General features: G+C 41.5%; 1 protein-coding gene across 1 annotated transcript in view; it reads left to right on the forward strand.

Annotated features, from left to right (window-relative positions):
- EFCAB6 (EF-hand calcium binding domain 6) overlaps nucleotides 1-19,280 on the forward strand; it is a 283,050-nt gene that overhangs the window by 55,914 nt on the left and 207,856 nt on the right. The window contains exons 5-6 of the mRNA XM_006150669.3: nucleotides 9,729-9,817; nucleotides 13,852-13,918. Of these exons, the coding sequence (XP_006150731.1) occupies nucleotides 9,729-9,817; nucleotides 13,852-13,918 (156 nt within the window). The remainder of the gene's footprint in view (nucleotides 1-9,728; nucleotides 9,818-13,851; nucleotides 13,919-19,280) is intronic.

The following is a 19,280-nucleotide window of genomic DNA, read 5'->3' on the forward strand; positions in this document are numbered from 1 at the left end:
CAGATCAACTGAGACAAAAAATAAGCAAAGAGATTTAGGACTTAAACAATACCATAAATCAGATGGACTTGACAGACAGCTATAGAACTTTCCACCCAAAACCCACAAAATATACATTTTTCTCACTCCTGCATGTTACCTTCTAGAAGATTGACTACATGATAGAGCACAGTACAAGCCTTCACACATTCAAGGCATAGAAATTATATGCAGCTTCTTCTCTGACCATGATGGAATTTAACTTGATATCAGTTTCAGGAAAAACCCTTGAAAATACACAAATACATTGAAACTAAATAATCTACTCCTGAATGATCTCACAATTACTGAAGAGATTAAGACTGAAATCAAAAGATTCATGGAAACAAATGAAAATGAGTCAACAAGTTTCCGTAATCTATGGGACACCACAAAAGCAGTCGTAAAAGGGAATTAGTGCACAAAAGGAAAAGAGGGAAAGGTGGCAAGTGGACAGCCTAACATCATGCCTCAGGGAATTGGAAAAACTTAAAAAAAAAAAAAAAGAATCCCTTATATTTTTTTTTTCCCAAAGATGCCAGGAAAAAAGAAACAATAAAGATTCAATGAGAAATGAGTGAACTAGAAAATAAACGAACTATACAGAAAATAAATGAAACCAAAAGCTGGCTCTTTGAAAAGGCAAACAAGGGACTGGCGGATGGTGTAATGATTTTATTGCTGGACTCCCACGTAGTTGCCTGTTGTTCGAGTCCCAGACCCAGAGGCCTAAACTCATGCCAGTTGCGTGTGTGCATGCCCAAAATCCCAAGTGGAGAAGGGATTGTGGCATGGCCATTCCCCCCAGGGGATGATTTCTTGTTTTCTGTGTCTCTTTCTCTCTCTGTGTCTCTGGTGAGCACACGCGCCCTATAGCAAAAATCTCTCTCTCTCAAAAACAAAGAAAAGATTAATAAAATTGACACACCATTGGTTAGACTAATTAAGAAGGGAGAAAGGAACCAGATAAATCAAATTCACAATGAAACAGGCAATATTACAACAGACATAGTAGAAATACAAAACATCATTAGAGGATACTATGAATGTCTGGATGCCAATAAACAAGAAAACCTGGATAAGATACACAAATTCCTGGACACATATAATCTATTAAGATTGACTCAGGAGGACATAGAAAGCCTGAATAGATCTGTAACAAGCAATGAAATTGAATCAGCAATAAATAACCTCCCAACAAAGAAAAGCCTAGGTCCTTATGGCTTCACTTCTGAATTCTACAAAACTTTTTAAAGAAGAGGTAACCACCATTCTTCTTGAATTATTTCTAAAGATCCAAAAGGGAGGAATCCTCTCAAATTCATTTTATGAAGCCTCCATCACCCTCATTCCCAAAACAGATAAGGATACAATAAGAAAGGAAAACTACAGACCAATATCTCTGATGAATATAGATGCAAAAATTCTCAACAAGATACTAGCAAATTGTATCCAACAACATATAAAAAAGATTATTCATCATGACCAGGTAGGCTTTATTCCAGAGATGCAAGGGTGGTTCAATATATACAAAACCATAAATATAATACACCATATTAACAAAAAGAAGGATAAAAAACCATGTGATTATTTCAATTGATGCAGAAAAAGCATTTGACAAAATACAACATCCCTACATCCCTTCATAATTAAGACTCTCAGCAAAATCGTCATAGAAGGATCATTTCTCAGTGTAATAAAAACCATTTATGAAAATCCTATAGCTAGCATTATGCTGAATGAGGAAAAGCTGAAAGTTTTCCCCTAAAAACTGGTACAAGACACAGCTGCTCACTTTCTCCACTTCTAGCCAGTGTGATCAGATAAGACAATGAAATAAAAGGCATTCAAATAGGGAAAAAAAAAGGGAAAGAAAAGTGGAAATTATCTCTATTTGCAGATGAAATCATTGCATACATAGAAGATCCAAAGGTATCCATGAAAAAACTCCTCAAAGTAATAAGTGAATACAGTAAGGTGGCAGGATACAAAATTAACTTAGCATTTCTGTATACAAACAACAAGCAGACAGAGGCAAAACTGAAGAAAGTAATCTCATTTACCATAGCCATGAAAAGTATAAGATACCTAGGAATAAATGTAACCATGGAAGTCAAAGACTTCTACAAGGAAAACTGAAAATCTTAAAAAAGAAATTGAAAATGACAAAAAAAGTGGAAGGACAGCCCTTGTTCCTGGAATAGAAAAATTAATATAATCAAAATGGCAACTCTACCCAAATTAATCTACATATTTAATGCAATCCCTATAAAATGATAGATATTCTTCACATATCTAGAAAAAACAATCATAGAAATAGTCTGGAATCATAAAAGACAGCATATTGCCAAAACAATCCTGTGCAAGAAGAGTGGAGTGAGCAGCATCTCACTCCCTGATCTCAAAATATATTACAAAGTTGTGATAATCAAAACAGCATGATATTGGCACAAAAACAGATATGTGGACCAATGGAACAAGAATAGAGACCCCAGAAATAAACCCCCAAACATACAGCCAACTGATTTTTGACAAAGGGCACCAGTCAATTTGGCGGGAAAAGGAAAACCCCTTTAGCAAATGGTGCTGGAAAAATTGGATATCCACCTGCAGAAAGATGAATCTGAACCCCTACCTCTCACCATTAACAAAAAATAACTCAAAGTGGATCAAAGATCTAAACCTAAGACTTCAAACTATAAAACTAATGGTGGAAAACACAGGGGAAACTCTGGGAGACATCAGGGTAGACAAAGACTTCTTAAATAAGACCACCAGAGCACAGGCTATAATCCCAAAAATAGACAAGTGGGATTATATCAGATTAAGACGTTTCTGCATAACAAAAGACACAGTAATTAGTGTGAATTGACAACCCTCAGAATGGGAGAAGATTTTTGTAAACTATGCCTCAGCTAAGGGACTGATAACCAGAATATACCGGGGATTCACAAGGCTTATCAAAAAAAAAAAAAAAAAGATTAACCCAATTAAAAGATGGGAAAAAGAACTGAATAAGCAACTCTCTAAGGAAGACATATGAACAGCCAAAAAACATATGAAAAAATACTCAATATCCCTCATCATAAGGGAGATGCAGATCAAAACCAAAATGAGATACCGCCTAACCCTAGTCAGAATGGCAAAGATTAAAAAAAGAGTAAATGATAAATGCTGGTGGGATGTGGTGAAAAGGGAACCCTCCTACACTGCTGCTGAGAATGTAAATTGGTCTAGCCACCGTGGAAAACAATATGGAGGTTCCTCAAAGACCTACAAATAGAATTACCATATGATCCAACAGTTTTACTCCTGGGTATGTACCCAAAAGATAGGAGAATGCTCAGTCAGAAAAGTGCTTGCACATCTGTGTTTATTGCAGCATTATTCACAATTGCTAAGACATGGAACCAACCCAAATGCCCACAAAAAGATGAATGGATTGGAAAAGTGTGGTACATATACTGTATGGAATACTACTCAGCCATAAAAAAAAACAGGAAGACCCTTGTATCTGATAGAAAGTGGACAAATATAGAAGATATATTGCTGAGCGAAGCAAGTCAGGCTATGAAAGAGACATTGTATGTCACCACTTAACACATATCTACTGTCCACACTCTGGTGGAAACTGAGAGCTTGGAGTACATAGCAGTATTGAAAATGGTTATAGATTCTGGAGACAATGAGGGAAGAGGGTGAGAGAAGGGGGAGAGTATAAGGAAAGAAATTAAGTAGGAAAATAGAGGCAAGACATTTATGGGACACAGAAATGGATTATTATCTCTTGATGATAATGTGTTTTGTATCCTCAACTGGACTGGTGTGAAGTGTATTCATGTTGGGTAAATTCAACTTAAAAGCAAAGTGATGTTTAGTGATTAAATGTATAAAATAACATTACAGAAAACTTAGACAGTATGAAGAACTTTCTTTTTTTTCTAAACCACTTGGAAGTAAGTTGCTTCTTTACTTCCAAATATTTTAGTGTGTATTTCCTTCAAAAAAGGATACTACCCTGTAATGACCACCAACCATCATCAAATTAAGGAAGTTAACATTGACTCATTACTCTCCTCACAGCCCCAGGGTGCAGCCAGGTTTTGCCAGTTGTCTCACAAATGTCTTGTAGGATCCAGGTCAGAATCATGCACTGCACTGGGTTGTATCTCGTTAGTCTCCTTCAGTCTAGAATAGATCTTTAGTCTTTTGATAGCCTTCGTGACCTCATCAGTTAGAAGTTTGCAGCCCTGATCTTTGATAGAATGCCCCAGTTTGAGATTCTTGGTGTTCCCTTGTGGCTAGATCTGGGCCTGTGAGATCCAGGCTTGCATCGTCATGCCATGCTGTGTTCTGATTGCTTTTGGTCAGGTTGCACTCGACTTCAGTTTGTCCCATCACTGCTACCTTTCACTTTGATCATGTGACTACAGTGGCATCTGGTTTCTCTGTGGATGCACTTTGTCACTAATAAGTACTCTGTAAGAGAAACTAGTAAATAGTCTACTTATCATCAAACTTTCCATTTATTTATTTACAATTGATGTATTGACAGGCACCCAAGACTTCTCATTAAGTGGCTTATGGGTTCATTACTTTCATTATTTATTTTGATGAAATCATCCCAAATCTGGCTGGAAGGAGCTCCTTTCAGTTACTTTCCACGCCCTTTTGATGTGCCCCTGCCATTCTTTGTGCATTACTTTATTTTTTGATATAAAATATTCCAAACTCAACTGCAGTGTTGGAGTCATTTTTTTTTCCCCAATGAGCTCTGATTTATTTGATGGAAAACGTCGATGGGACCAGCAGTTAGCATAATGGCTATGTCGCTGGACTCCCATGTAGTCCACCGCGGTTTGAGTTCCGGACCTGGTGGCTTAAACTCATACCGGGCGCGTGTGCGTGCGTGCCCAAGATCCAGAGAGGAGAATGGAGGAGAAGGGATTGCGGTGTGGCCATCTCCCCTGGGGGGTGATTTCTCACTTACTGTCTCTATGTCTCTCTCTGTCTTTCTGGCGAACGCACATGCCCTATAGAAAAAAACCTCTCAAAAAACCCACAAAAAAACAAAAAACATTGAGAAGCCGGGGCCGGGAGGATCTGGCAGGGCGCTACTCCTAGCACTGCACGTCTCTGCTCCAGCCCCTCTTGGGGACAGAGCCATAGGATTCTTTCTTCCCTCAGACAGGTGTCCATGTACATTTACCATGTCTGTGTATTCTGGTGTCGGTCTCCATGTACACACTGAAAACCAAGAATGCACACCAGCACCACCAGTTCTAGTCCCACACTCCAGGGATCGTTCTGCTTCCTCCCTCCCCACGGGCATAGCTACCTTCTCAGTGCGTGGCAATCCTGGCCTCCGTCATCCTCGGTCTGTTTACTTATTCGCTTAGTCTCCACGTTCTGGGACTCATCTCTCATCTCCAGGGCTCCCTCTGGCCCACACGCATGTCCTCTTCACCCTGCTTGGGCTCTGACACCCCACCGTGCTGTGACTGTCGTTAGCTAATATCCTTTTCTGGAATACCACGGCTCCCAGTACTACAGACACCTTTTCACTCTGCCCCAAATAATGACCTTTGGACTGAATTGTGAAGATAGAGAAGGTGAGAGGAAGACAGGACTTTTATCCCTCACCTTTTAAGAAATTGTTTCCCCCTTTTCAATTATAGAATTTCACAAATCATACATACAATTTTTTTCACATCATTCTTTGTTATCATTTTAAATAATAGCTTTATATAAGTTATTTATGATGACATATACCCTTTAGTGTACATAAATTGGAATTTTTAATATATTCACAAAGTTGGGCAACTATCAACACTATTCAATTACAGAACTTTTTTTTTTTTTTGGAGAGGTTTTTGCTATAGGGCACGTGCACTCGCCAGAAAGACAGAGAGAGACAGAGAGACAGAAAGCGAGAAATCACCCCCTGGGGGGGATGGCCACACCACAATCCCTTCTCCTCCATTCTCCTCTCGGGATCTTGGGCACGCACGCACACATGCCTGGTGTGAGTTTAAGCCACCGGGTCCGGGACGCGAACCACGGTCGACTACGTGGGAGTCCAGCGACATAGCCATTACGCTAACTGCTGGCCCCCAATTCCAGAACATTTTCATCATTCCAAAAAAAGACCCTGTATTCACTAGCAGTTATGCCCCACTCCTCATTCTGCTAGGACCTGGAAACCACAAAGTGACTTTCTGTCCCATAGACTGAACATTTCTTCTAATGGAATCGTACAATATGTGGCCCTTTTTGTTTGACTTCTTCCACTTAGTGTGGTGTTTTCAAACTTCACCAGCGAGTCAGTACTTCATTCCCTTTTATGGCACAGCAATAGTCCGCTGTCAGCACGTTTGAGCTTTGTGAACAATGCTACTGGACATTCACATACACAGTTTTTGTATAGATGTATGTTTGTAGTCTTTTCTCATATTCTTTTTTAATAGAATTATTTGTTATTATATTTTAATTTGACCAGAGAGAGAGAGAGAGAAAGAGCAAGACAAAGGGAAGGTGAGAAAGAAAGCTGACAGGTCGGGGACTCGAACTGTGGTTGGCCACATGGGAGTCCAGTGTCTTAACCACCACACCACCTGTCGGCCCCCGAAGTTTGCAGTGTTCCCGGATATATCCTAGGAGTGGAATTGCCCTGTCGTATGGCAATGTTTTCTTGCTTTTAAACAACATTTGTCTTTATAAACATTGCATAAGCTTGATTTAACCACATGGAGAGGTAGAATATTATTTCCTGCTATATGTCCTTATAGACTTGATCTAACATTAATTTAAAAATTTGACAATCTTCTCAAGCTTATCAGCTATGCAGGAAGAGAAAAAGTACAGAAAATATGAAATGCGTATCTGATTTTAAAAGCTGCATCTGTTTTTTTTTGAGGTTTTTGCTATAGGGTGCATGCACTCACCAGAAAGACAGAGACAGACAGAGAGACAGAAAGCGAGAAATCACCCCCGGGGGGATGGCCACTCCATAATCCCTTCTCCTCCATTCTCCTCTCGGGATCTTGGGCACGCATGCACACGTGCCCGGTGTGAGGTTAAGCCACTGGGTCCAGTACTCGAACTGCGGTTGGCCACATGGAAGTCCAGTGACATAGCCATTATGCCAACTGCTGGTCCCAAAAGCTGCATCTGTTTTTAAAAGAAGTTGCTGAGAACTAGAGAACTTTAAAGACTGTTTTGAAAAAAACATGTCTTGGTTGTCCATCTGGAACGATAAGCATGCTTGTTTAGAGCCTTGCACTCGTGTGATCCATGCGTCAATCAAGGGGTCAGGGCAGAGTGTTTTCAGGAGGCCTCGGTCATTGGGGATGAGGATGGGGCTTCCCTTCTCAGACTTCACAGGGTCTGTGACTTGGCAGGTTGGTTTTAGGACTAACCCATGTGGTGAGACAGCCATTTTTTCTCAGTGGTTAGTTACATTGTATCTGGAAACTTTAAAAAACTTGGGAACGATTTCATGGGAATTTCCCCTTAAAATTAGAAAGACACTTTCTGGTTATGGTCTGAACTCGTTTTAGCACTTGGGGCAAGAGGGATGAGGAAGCGATTGTTGTGTGGATCTGTCTCATCCCTTAGTTTCCATAAAGAGTGATGTTCATTTTGTGTTTTATTCAACCTGGCTTCAGTCTCTGAATATTAATGCAACTATATTTAAAGCAGTTAAGTCGGTGAATAGATTCCAGAAAGGGAAAACGAAGTTCTGTCTGGTCCCAGTGGTTGTGTCAGGTTGAAGTCTGCTTTGGAGGCCCTTACTGACATCATATATACTGATTTAAAGAACTATGTTCCCCGAGTCCCACTCTAAGAACTTTTGAGTCATCTATGGATGGCTGTGATTCTCAAGCATTTTTGCCAGAATCACAGATACTGACAAGGCAAATGCTAGCAGAGCCTCTCTTTTTAGCTAGGGTCTTTGGTTGTCTAAGGGACGCAGGTCTAGAGACCACTCATTGCAAGAACTTGTCTGCCGCGTTAGAATTGCTGTTGGCCCATAGGTAACAATGTGAAATGTGACGAAGGCTGGAATCATCTGACGGACTTTTTCTCTGTGGGTAGGGTGGTTAGTGTGGTGGCATGAATTTGGGCTCTGGATTCTCAGAGATCTCTGGCACTTAACGGCCACTTGGGGAGGTCAGACCTCTGGGAAACGTACAAATGACACTACCTGAAGGTGTGGAAAACACAGGTGCTGTGCCCTCCTACTGAGCTTGAGCTCCGGAGATGGAAGTTTCTTCCCTTCGTGTTTATCCTACTGCTACCCAGCCATGAGGACATCTGCTATTCAGCGGATTCGATCTGTTCTTGCCCTCCTCCTGCAAGAGTAAGGAAATGCCCAAGTGCTTCCTCAGCATTACTTCTGCTAACAATGCGTCATGAGACGTAGAAGTCATGGGTGTCCTTTCCACCCTACAAGCCACGTCCCCCTTCTCAGTTCCTAGTCACACATTCTAAATGGGAAAGGGAAATGTATCCTTTGGGGGATGCTGAGATAACCACAGCTTTGAGGCCAGCATTTTCTGAGCTAAGTAAATATCAAATTTGATTGTGCAGACTTGGGAGCCATTCAGCTGTATGGGAAATTGTACTTGGTGTGTTCATATGGAGCATAATGAAATATTTTTTACTGATTATAGGTTTATTTAAATTTAGATTCATAATGATTTTGGGGGAAGTAATTGTTTTTTATTTGACTTATTTAGAAATAATTTCAAACCTCTAGAAAATTTTCAAGAATAGGAATAATACGAAAATCACCCAGATGGTACAAAGAATCCCTATATAGTCTTCATTTATATTTTCCTTTTGTGAACATTTTACTTCGTTTGCTCCTCCTGGATCTCCCACATATGTGTTATTGTATGTGTGGATATGTGTATGCAAACAATACACATAACTATACTATGTACATATAATATTTAAAAAGTTTGGAGAGGAAGTTGTTTATATCATGGTTCTTTACCCCTAAATATCCCAGTATATATTTTCTACAAATAAGAGCTATTCTCTTACATAACCACAGTCCATTTATCAACTTCAGTAAATTAAACATTGAGATAATTCTTTTATTTAATCTGCATCCATACTGACCCACTAGACCCAGTAGTATCCTTTATAGAATTTTTAATTAAAAAGGACATTTCTGCCTTAAAACTACATGAATGTACTGAAAATTCAGACGACACTTTAGTGTAAAGTTGTGCTACGGCCCAGCTTCTGATACCTTAGGTCATCAGGAAAATCATGACTTATTTTTCTACGCAAAAATGCACCATGGCTTTCCCAATGACCCGATAGATTACATCTTATATCTTAGAGCTTACTTCTGCAATTTTTATTTCATGCTTTAGATAGTTTTCATATTTAGCTAGATTTAGGTTTTAGGTAATTTTGTTGTAATAGCAACTGCTTCTACTTGTTCTGCTGGGGATGAATGTGCCCTCAGATACGCGAGTTAAGTAGTGTGAACATGAAATAGAATGGCCATGCCATTGACAGCCGTCTGTATCAGGTCATGAGAGCTGTGACTCCTGTGAACATTTAATAGAACAGCCATGTCACTGATAGCCATCTGCCTTAGATCACAAAGCTGTGACTTAGACCCTCCTGCCCTGCCTGTTACTTGGGTCCTAATTCTCTGTCTTGCTGTCATTCTTCTTGTTTGAGTGTAGATCCCTCTCACCAGCTCTGGAACCGTACCCTACCTTGAATTCCTCTCGAGGTTTGGCGGAATTGACCTTAATATAAATGTTATAAAGAGGTAAGTGTTTTGTTTGGTCATATAAAAATGTTAAATTTGAGGTGCTAGCAGGTGGTATTGGAGGATAAGGTGGCTGGATCTCATAAGACCAACTGTGCAGTTCAAGTCCTGGGCCCAAAGGCTTAAAACATACACCAGGAGCATGTGCATGCTGAATCCTGAGAGGAAAATGAAGAAGGGATCGTGGCATGGCCATCCCTCCGGGTAGTGATTTCTCACTTTCCTTCTGTTTGTCTCTTTCTCTGGCGAGTGCACACAGCTTTAGCAAACTCAAAGTTTTTAAAAAAGTGTGAAATTTGAAATGATGAGTAAGGGCTATTACTCAAGGCTTTTAAGAACTAATCATACCTATAACTATATATTTGGAAGATGAAGTGCTTGCCCATATAGAATTGAATTAATCAATCTTCAGTCAAGAAGTTTTTAGAAATTTATTTCTCCAGAGAGAGAAAGGTAGAGACTTCCAGCAGTTCTCAAACCACAATTCACCCTCAGCCAGCCTGGTTTATGGGCACGTGTACATGTGCCCGGTGTGTGCAGGGAGGCCTCAGGGATCCACCAGGGACTGTCCATGTGTGTCCAGGGTCAAAGAGCCTCATGTTACTGCTGTGCCACCAGCTGGTCTCCCTCAGTCAAAATTTAGTTTAGAGAAGACTCTAACACCTATATAGGTTATATTTTAGAATAAGAGAAGTGATGCTGTACTAAATTGAAAATATAGCAAGTTTAATATGCATACATGCAATATAAATAAAATATACATGCAATATATTTTAGATTTGGAGATAATGGATTTTTATTTTTGAAATAAAAGCATTAAGATTAAAATTAAAAATTTATTGGATTTTGTACATATTTTAGTGTTTTGTTGAAAAGTGATTATATTTTGATGGTTAGAAATGAAATGATAAAAAGAGATCTTCTATAAGCTTCTTCATTTTTCATAATTTTAGCATGGGGATCATTTGCTTTATTTGCAAAATGAGGGGTTGGAGTATGACCTTTAATGTCTCTCAGCAGTAAAGTCCTTTGAGCCTGGCATATGCTTTAGGAAATACTGTTTTAGTAACAAAAATTGTTTACTCATTATCTGCTTCTGAATGAATAAACCTCGTTTTCTCAGGCACTGAGTAAACAATTATAGGACTTAAATTTAATCTTGAAATATTAGCGAATTCTGTTACAGCTTTCGTGATTGAATCTATCACAGATGCAGCTTAGGTGTAAGAAGTAGTGCTCCGGGAGAAGGGAGAAGTGGGAGCTGATGTTCAGTAGGCATAGGGTTTCAATTTTGAAAGATGCAAAAATATGTAGAGGTCTTTTGCATAATAATGTAAATACAGTTAACACTACTGAACTGTGCACTGAAGAATGATTAAGGTGATAAGTTTCGTGTCGTGTGTGTGTTTGATCACAATTAAAGAAAAAGAATTAGCGTGGCAGCTCCAGCAAAAGTGACAAAGAACTATCCCCTGCATGGTCTGAAACTTCTTTGTAACCCTGTTCAGTTCACACTCAGGCTAAGAGGTGGACTAAGATAATTCCCAGGCTCATTCAAAAGAATGACTGACTGTTTCATAGACTGCATATTCATGCTTTTGACGAATCTCATTTGTGGAATAAGATTGTTGGGTGGACAGAAACCTAATTTGAATATTCTTTATTGGAGAAGCTAAACAACTGGGAAAACTGAAAGCAGGAAAATGTTTTTTTCTTATCGTGAAACCTCAGTTTAATGATTAGAGACGAAAAGGTTCATGTTACTTGCTTAAACATACAGGATTGGATATTTAAACCAAATTTGAAAGCATCCTGATTTATCACAAAGGCCGAATTCTCTTTATTGTCAAGACAATACACTGTAGAGAACAGAGACTTCTCTTTCTATTAATGTGGTGGACTGTGTACCATAAACAACACCTCCACTGAAAACAAAATACTGGGTAAAAGATCAGATAAAGACATAGCTTCTAACACTTTACTGAGCTGTCAGGAAAGTAGGGAACTTCAGAGGACAAACATAAAGTGAAAATTAGAATCCAGACAAGGAAGCATTCTGCAAAGCCATCTTTTGCCCTGAGAGCACAGGCTAAATTCTGGTGAACTTGCGTGTTGTTTTGTTGGCCATTTAGAGTAGGTGGCCTGCCTAAGGAGGAAGAATCTAATGGAAGACCATTGCATATGAATTTGGGATACTACATTTTCATGTAAGGATAAATGATAGATATAAACCTGTATCACAGAAGGGTACAAAGAGAAACCTACTGTTTTAACATTGGTGTTGAGTGAATCGGGGGAAAATTGTAATCACTAGTTGATTTTCTTGCAGGTCAGCACCTAAATTTTCAGACCTATGGTCTGAAAAGTTTCTGGCTAGAAATTTATTTAAAATAGTTCTGGACAGGATGTGTCCTTCTGTAGAGACATGTATCTTCATCCAAATTCTTAAAGAATCCCCACAAAGTGCCAGGTAACATCACATCACACACACAAACAGTTAAAACATGAAGACACAAAGAACAGGGACTACAAACCAATAGGTACACTATCTAATAGAATCAGACCTCCAAATACTTGAAATGTTGTAATTGTCAGATATATGATTTTATTAATGTTTTAATATATTTAATATATTTGAATCCAAATATATTAAATATATTCAAAATCTGCATACAAAGCGAGAGTAATAAAATGCAGATTTTAAGATGTACAAAATGGAAGTTTTACTATAAAAATATGTAATTATAGTTATAAAATTCAGTGGATGGGTGAAAATAGTGGATTAAACACAGCTAAAAAGAGCGCTTATGGTATGAACGCTAGAACTAAAGAAGTTATCCAGAATGCAGCACCAAAAGACAAAGATATACATAATATGAAAATATGGAGGACAGGTAAAAGAGACACAGAGTGCAGGAAGATCTAATATAGTTGTAACTGGATTCTAGAAAGATCCCTGACTTACTTTTTTCTGCTGCTATAACAGAATACCTGAGACTAGGTATCTTGTAAACACAGAAATTTATTTCTCACAATTTTAGAGGTTAGGAAGTCCAAGATCAGATGCTTGGGCCTTCTTACTGTATGTTCATATGGCAGAAGGCAACAGAGCACCAATTCCCTGCATCAAGCCCCCACCTCAACCCCTGCCAGCCTGTTCCCAAGAGGGGAACTAAAATAAATATAGACAATGCAAAATTAAAAATGGTTAATAAGATACAGCATGGAGCCAAGAGGATGGTGTAAGCACACATTGAATATAAAAACCTTTCCTGAGTGGCTAAAAAAGTGCACCACAGAGTGGGCTGGGAGCCTCATGGGGTTCAGAAGAAAGTGTAGCAACAGAGGGGTGAGAAGCTGGGTTTGAGCAGGCTGCCTGGGTCTTACCCTGGCACTTCTTTCCTCACATGAGACTTTCATTCACCTTGTCTAAGAAGACCCCGAGTCTCCGCCTCCATGAGGTCCCTATCCTTACAGCTGTTCAGAGGAATCTTGTTAAGACTTGGTGTATTGTAGGTGTCTTTAAGGGTCAGGTATAATTGCTTAGTTTTCACACTATGCCAGTAATGAGAAGTGTTATATTTCAAATTACAGATGAATAAATGGAGGCCTGGAGAAGCTTAGTAATTCACCCAAGTTCACATTTCTGGCGGATGATAGCACATAAGAAATACCTTGACTTCATAATAGATTATTTAGAAATCCTTATAATAATTTTGATCTCTGCATGTCCTACACAAACATTTTGTTTAAAATAATTATTATTTTTTTCCCCAGAGGGAGCATGTACTTGCTGGGGGTGAGAGAGAAAGAGAGAGAGAGAGAGAGAGAGAGAGAATCCCCCATCGGGGATGGCCACTTCACAATCCCTTCTCCATTTCTCCTTCCTGTTGGGATTTTCATCACGTGTGCACAGCATGTTCCTGAAGCCCCTGAGACTGGAACCCAAATCTGATCCAGCTGCCTTAACACCACGCCACAGGCTGGCCCTGGTTATAGCATTTTAACAAAGGTCTTTCATTTTTATTTTGAAGGGGAGGTGAGAATGAAATGAATTGCTGCCGGCCATTAAAAGAACTTGAAGTCCAAGTAGGAGAAAAGGTACTAAAGGTCTCTGGAAGTGAAAGCTCATTTTCGGGCTCCCTTGACTGCCTCGGGTGGCATCTCTTCTGATGAATGCCATCAGCAGACATCTTCGGATGTTAATTACTTGTGTTAGCTTTAGATCATTACCCGTAGAGGCCCCTTTTCTGTTCCCATGTAAGACTGAGCAGGTTTTTCTTTAGGAAGAGGAAGCGGCTGCTTTGGGCAGTGTTGCTCAAGAGCCGTGTGGTAAACAGAGCCAGAGTCAAAGTGCTCCCCAAGGCCTTTAGGAAGTTCATGGAAAATGCATGTTACAAAAAAAACTGTGCTTGGATTCTACGATGTTTTTACACCAAGAACTCGTACTTTAATCCTATTTCCCATGAATTTTTTGAAGTCCTCATATATATGCATTGAGTAATTTAGCCACAGAAACGACTACATGTGTTTCAAAGAAGGGCAGTTAGCTTCATTCCTGTTTGCTGATGCTGGTTAAATCTCATGGCACACAGCTAAGAAGATAATGTCATTCTGGGGTTGGAATCGGACTCCTTTTTAAAATGCATTTGAGTCTGTCAGTTACATGAACAGTTTGAGAATCATGGTTTAATTTACTTGATTCAATATGTTGGTTTGAAATGTGACACATTTTCTTTCTTTTTTGAACTCTTTGAGACTTTCATACATTTGAAAATCAAAAATAGCCAGAGATCTACAGAATGTTTGTCTCGTTTTTCTGGCTGATAGCATTAACACTAGAAAATTCATCTCAGTATGATAGTTTTTAGCATTATTTGTTTCTAAAACCCTGTTTCACTATAGCTGATACTAGCAGGAACCTTGGTATAATTGTCTTCTTTTCCTGTTGTGGTTCATTTACTATTTTATAAGAAATATATAATACGATGGATGTTATTTATGCTATATGTTTTTTACTTGTCAATTCATAAACTGTGTTAACCGTGAAATCCTCCTGGGAAAGCTAACTCTTTAGAACAGTTACCATAGTAGCACAGGTAACATTACGGATCAATAATGCAATCCTACAGTCAGTGTGGAGTGTGTGGACAGGGGCTGGAATAGTGGCTACCAAAACTGAGACGTGGTAAGCAGATTTAAAAGGGAACTGCTCTCCACCCTCTCCTTTAATTTCCTCTTTATTACAATCCCCTTCCCATGGAAGCCTTCCCCGCTGAGTAAGAGTGAGTGTAAACCAATGCAGTCTTCATCTAACTTTCTGTGAAAACAGAAAAGGTGAAGGGACAAGGCCGAGGAGCAGATGATGGGGACAGCACTGGATCCCTGTTGGCGCCAGCGTGTCCTCACGTGTTCTAGCCAGCACGGCTATAAGGACCTAGCTGCAGCCCATGTTCTCCCTGTGTCCCCAACCCTCCTGGGGAGGTAGATGGGGTGGGACGAGACTGATCTCAGGACCCAGTCTGCCCTGGGTTTCAATCTTGGGTCTCTGCCATTTGCCAGCCAGGTGGCCTTAGACAAGACCTTGTCATTAAGTTTCTTTATCTGTCAGAGGGGCTAGCAACACCTCCCTTAGAGTGCTGTCATGTGGCTTAAAAATATCCAGTTGGAACACCTGGAACACAGTGAATGCCGCCTGTTATGATCATGCTTCTTCCGGAGCTTCCTTTGAAGGATGGGTAGGAACGCAGATGAATGTCACCCCTCTTCCAGCTCTTCCACCCCAAATAAGTAGAACAAACCAAATACACTCCTCAGCAGTTCGCTGTGAGCACAGTTCCGGGTAAGACTCTGCCCCTGCAGATTGGTACGCACTACTGTTGGCCGTGAGCAGAACACCTCGGGATGTTACAGGAGGCTCTCCTCACGTGTGTTGTCATTCCGAGTGAGGGGTAAGTTTGGGACTGGAAGAATGTGAATTACTTCAGTTTAAATATAAGTCCACCCGGCTACTGGAGCCAAGAATGCAGAATTTTAATTTTGATTTAAAAATCTCTGAATTTTTGGATTTCACTAATGCGTGTATGGACTAGACTTCCTAAACCAACAAATAATTAGCAGTTACAACCCCAAACAGACCAAAGGCCGGTGCTTATATTTCTCAGTTGTTTTTTCCTGCAGGGAGCTGGGTCTGCTGGCTGGTTTTGCAGCCTCTCGATTCATAGGCACTCAGACCGTGCAGCATATGTTCACGTCCGTGCTCCTTATCCCCTCAAGCCCTCGGACTCTCTTGGCCTCATTTCTTCTATCAGGCAACGAAGAAGGGCAGGCTGGCTGATCTCCAGGTCGTGCCGCTCTGTCTTCGGTGACAGTGCCTCACGGTGACATGTGCAGAGGTGCTGCCGTTCCCACGAGGCCCAGAATTTGGGGAGGAGGAGCTCTGTAAGCTCAGGGGTTGTCAGCATCCCCTCTCAGCTCCTGCTCCTGGTTCCAGTTCAGGTCTGCACTCAGGACAGAGAGGAGTCTTTTTGTTCACCATTGCTGTGGGAGTGAATGGAGACTTTTGCTCTAACCTCAAGTGCTCTTTCTGTCCCGTCAGCATCTACTTCACATGGGCATTGGGGGTTTTCTTCTCTTTCCTCTGGTGTCTTGCCCTCTCACCTCCTCCTCACTTCCTCTGTCTTTTGTGCATCTTGCCTGCCCAGTAGGGCCTAGCTCCATCCTGATAGGCCGAGATCTAAGACAGGTTCTTCATATCCTGTAGGGAGAGACTCTGCCAGGAGTTAGAGGGGCTGAAGCAGAGCTCCCAGCACGGCCAGCTGAGACGTTTAGGCCCTTTAACTCTCTTGTACCACTTGTCAGCTCACCCCGTGAGGCCCAGACCGCAGTGAAAGAGTAGGCTAATGAAGAGAGGTCCATGGGGTGCCGGAGGTGGGTGTCCACAAGAACACAGCGTACGCTGAGATAGCCATGAGTTCTCCCACCCCAAAACTGTTCCTTACTGAAGACAGGAATTCAAACATGCATAATTTAGTTAAAAAGAAAGAAAAGATAGGCCATTTATGGTTGCACTGTGTTACTACACAAGTCAGAGGTGTTCTCAAAAGGAACAGGTTCAGAAGCTTGAGCGTCACGATGTCAGAGCCCCTGGCCGACCTCTCAGCTGTGGCAAGTGTGTCTGCTGGACATTGCGTGATCCAGCACACGTTTTTGTGGGATTGCCCTGGGGCCTTGGAGCTGTACGGATGCCGCCTTAGTCATTGCAGGGCCCCTGTGGGATAATCACAGGCACTCACCTGGCTCTGTACTGGCCACGTGAAGAAGAGACCAAAGCGATGGGGAAACCAGTTTTCTTAAACAGGTGTATTTTCTCAAAAAAGAAAGTTAAAAAAAAAAAAATTACTGCCAGAGGAATAAACAGTTGTCGAATCACAACCATTCCACAAACATACCTTAACATCCGAACGCCACATTAGCATGAAGGAATGTACTGGAATGCAGTGTTTGCCTAATAAAAAGACTGTCGGGCTCAAAACGAGGCCATTTGCTAAAACATACAGCTTTTGGTTAATTCCTAATATTCGCCGAATTCTGCTTTCATCAGCTCTACTTGGCGCACTTGCTCTTAATTGCCTATTGTAGCAGGTACGGAGCACCTCTCCCCTTTCATCTGAAGGAAATATTAGCATATCGCAGAGCTGTTGGGACAGATTGTATCTGAGGCGCTGCCTCCTCCCCACAGAAAAGCCTATCAATCATAACTGAATGTAGTGATTAATAATGTCACAGCTTTTATTCCTGCATCTACGCGCAACTAAATGAAGAGTAGCACTTACATTTTGATCTAGAGAATCTCACACTACAAAATAGTCAGTTGCCATTTTATAAAAAATTGTATTGAAAATACTTCTACCCGGGACCTATTTTTGCTTGCTCTATTATTAATTTACTAAAGGCTTCATGAGGAAACAACAGTGATTCTGTTATATCAGCATTTGTAATTATTGTAGACCAGTTTATCTTTTCTTAAAATGTACCATCTTCCTGCATGTGGCAGATTCATAGTACACACGCAGGGCTGTAGGGTGGCTGTTTGAAGCTGCGCCGTGTAGGGCAGGGTCTGCAGCTCCTGGCCGTGGTTAGCCCGAGTGTGCATGTGAGCACCGGCGAGCCCCTCGGCCAGCTGCTCTCTGCGCCTGTGCTCATGTGTGCAGTGCGGAAATAACACTGCAAGGTTCCCCACTGTCTATGGGAGTCTCTGTACGAACAATAAACAGCCAGCTCACCATCATGCTGGGCCCATAGAAGTTACTAAAAAAATGAGAAGAGTGTACTTTTGGGGGACATGGAACCTGTGAGTGCTCACATGGCAAGTTCAACGTTGGTATGAGGCCACCTTTGGTTTAATTTATTTTATTCGTAGTCCCTGCTGGGGCCCCAGACCCGTCTGTGTCTCAGGGCAAAACATAACCTCTGATTGTTCTCCCAGTGCACCCTCAAACCTCCTCTCTTGTCTTCCCCTGCTTTAATGAAGTGTCCCATCTTGCTCTGTTTATGCAAGGAGTAACTGAGGACCAGCCTCGAGCCCTCTCTTTTCCTTCCGAGGGGCCCTCCCATGTCCAGTGGAACAGCCAGTTCTGTCCACGATGCCCTCGATTAGATTCCAGCCCAGCCACTTCCACCTGTCCCTCTGCCAGTGTTCACGGCCTGAGCCAGCGACATCTCTGGCCTGTGCTCTCAGCGACCCCTCAGCTGGGTTTCCTGCTCCGTCTTGTACCTTGCCATCTGTGTTCCACGTGACAGCCAGAGTCACCTGTTGGGAACACCAGTCAGACCTCAGACCCTCTGGTGAAGGCGTCCCCTGGCTTTGGGCTGTGCACCCCGTACCTTCAGTAAACGCCTGGCCTACAGAGCTCTGCGTGGGAGTGCTCTAGAGGTGGTTTTCTTGGACTATGCTGTCTAGAATTGTGTGTTTTCTGTAACTTAGAACACTGAAATTTCACTTGCATGTTGTCTGTGACTACAGTACGTGCTCTGTGGGAGAGGGTGCCTTCTCAGTCTTGCTCACTGCTGTAACAGAGTCTGAAACAGCTCTGGCACCTGAGACATACCCGGTAAACATGGACGGACACAGCGTCGTGGGAGGGAAGTGCACAGTACCTGGAGTGGCCAGGAGCCCCCTGATGGGAAGTGTGCCTGGAGCGCCTGGAGCTGGGGCTTGGACCACACTTCAGATTTCAGGACACCGAGGACAGCTGGGGAAGAGGGTGGGGCGGCTCTCAGATGCAGCCTGGAGTCAGACGGGACAGGAGATGAGGGAAGTGACGTGGCCAGGGGCAAGCCCTGTGACTAGTCTGCGGACAGTTTTCTCAAAGCACGTTGGGAAAGCAATTTTCAAAGGTAGGTAGGTGGGAGAAGACAAGTGTGAGGGGACTTCAGAACATTCATGGAAAAGTGAAATTTA

This window comes from Tupaia chinensis, unplaced genomic scaffold (assembly GCF_000334495.1).
Source record: "Tupaia chinensis unplaced genomic scaffold, TupChi_1.0 Scaffold000294_1, whole genome shotgun sequence".
NCBI classification, from domain to species: domain Eukaryota; kingdom Metazoa; phylum Chordata; class Mammalia; order Scandentia; family Tupaiidae; genus Tupaia; species Tupaia belangeri.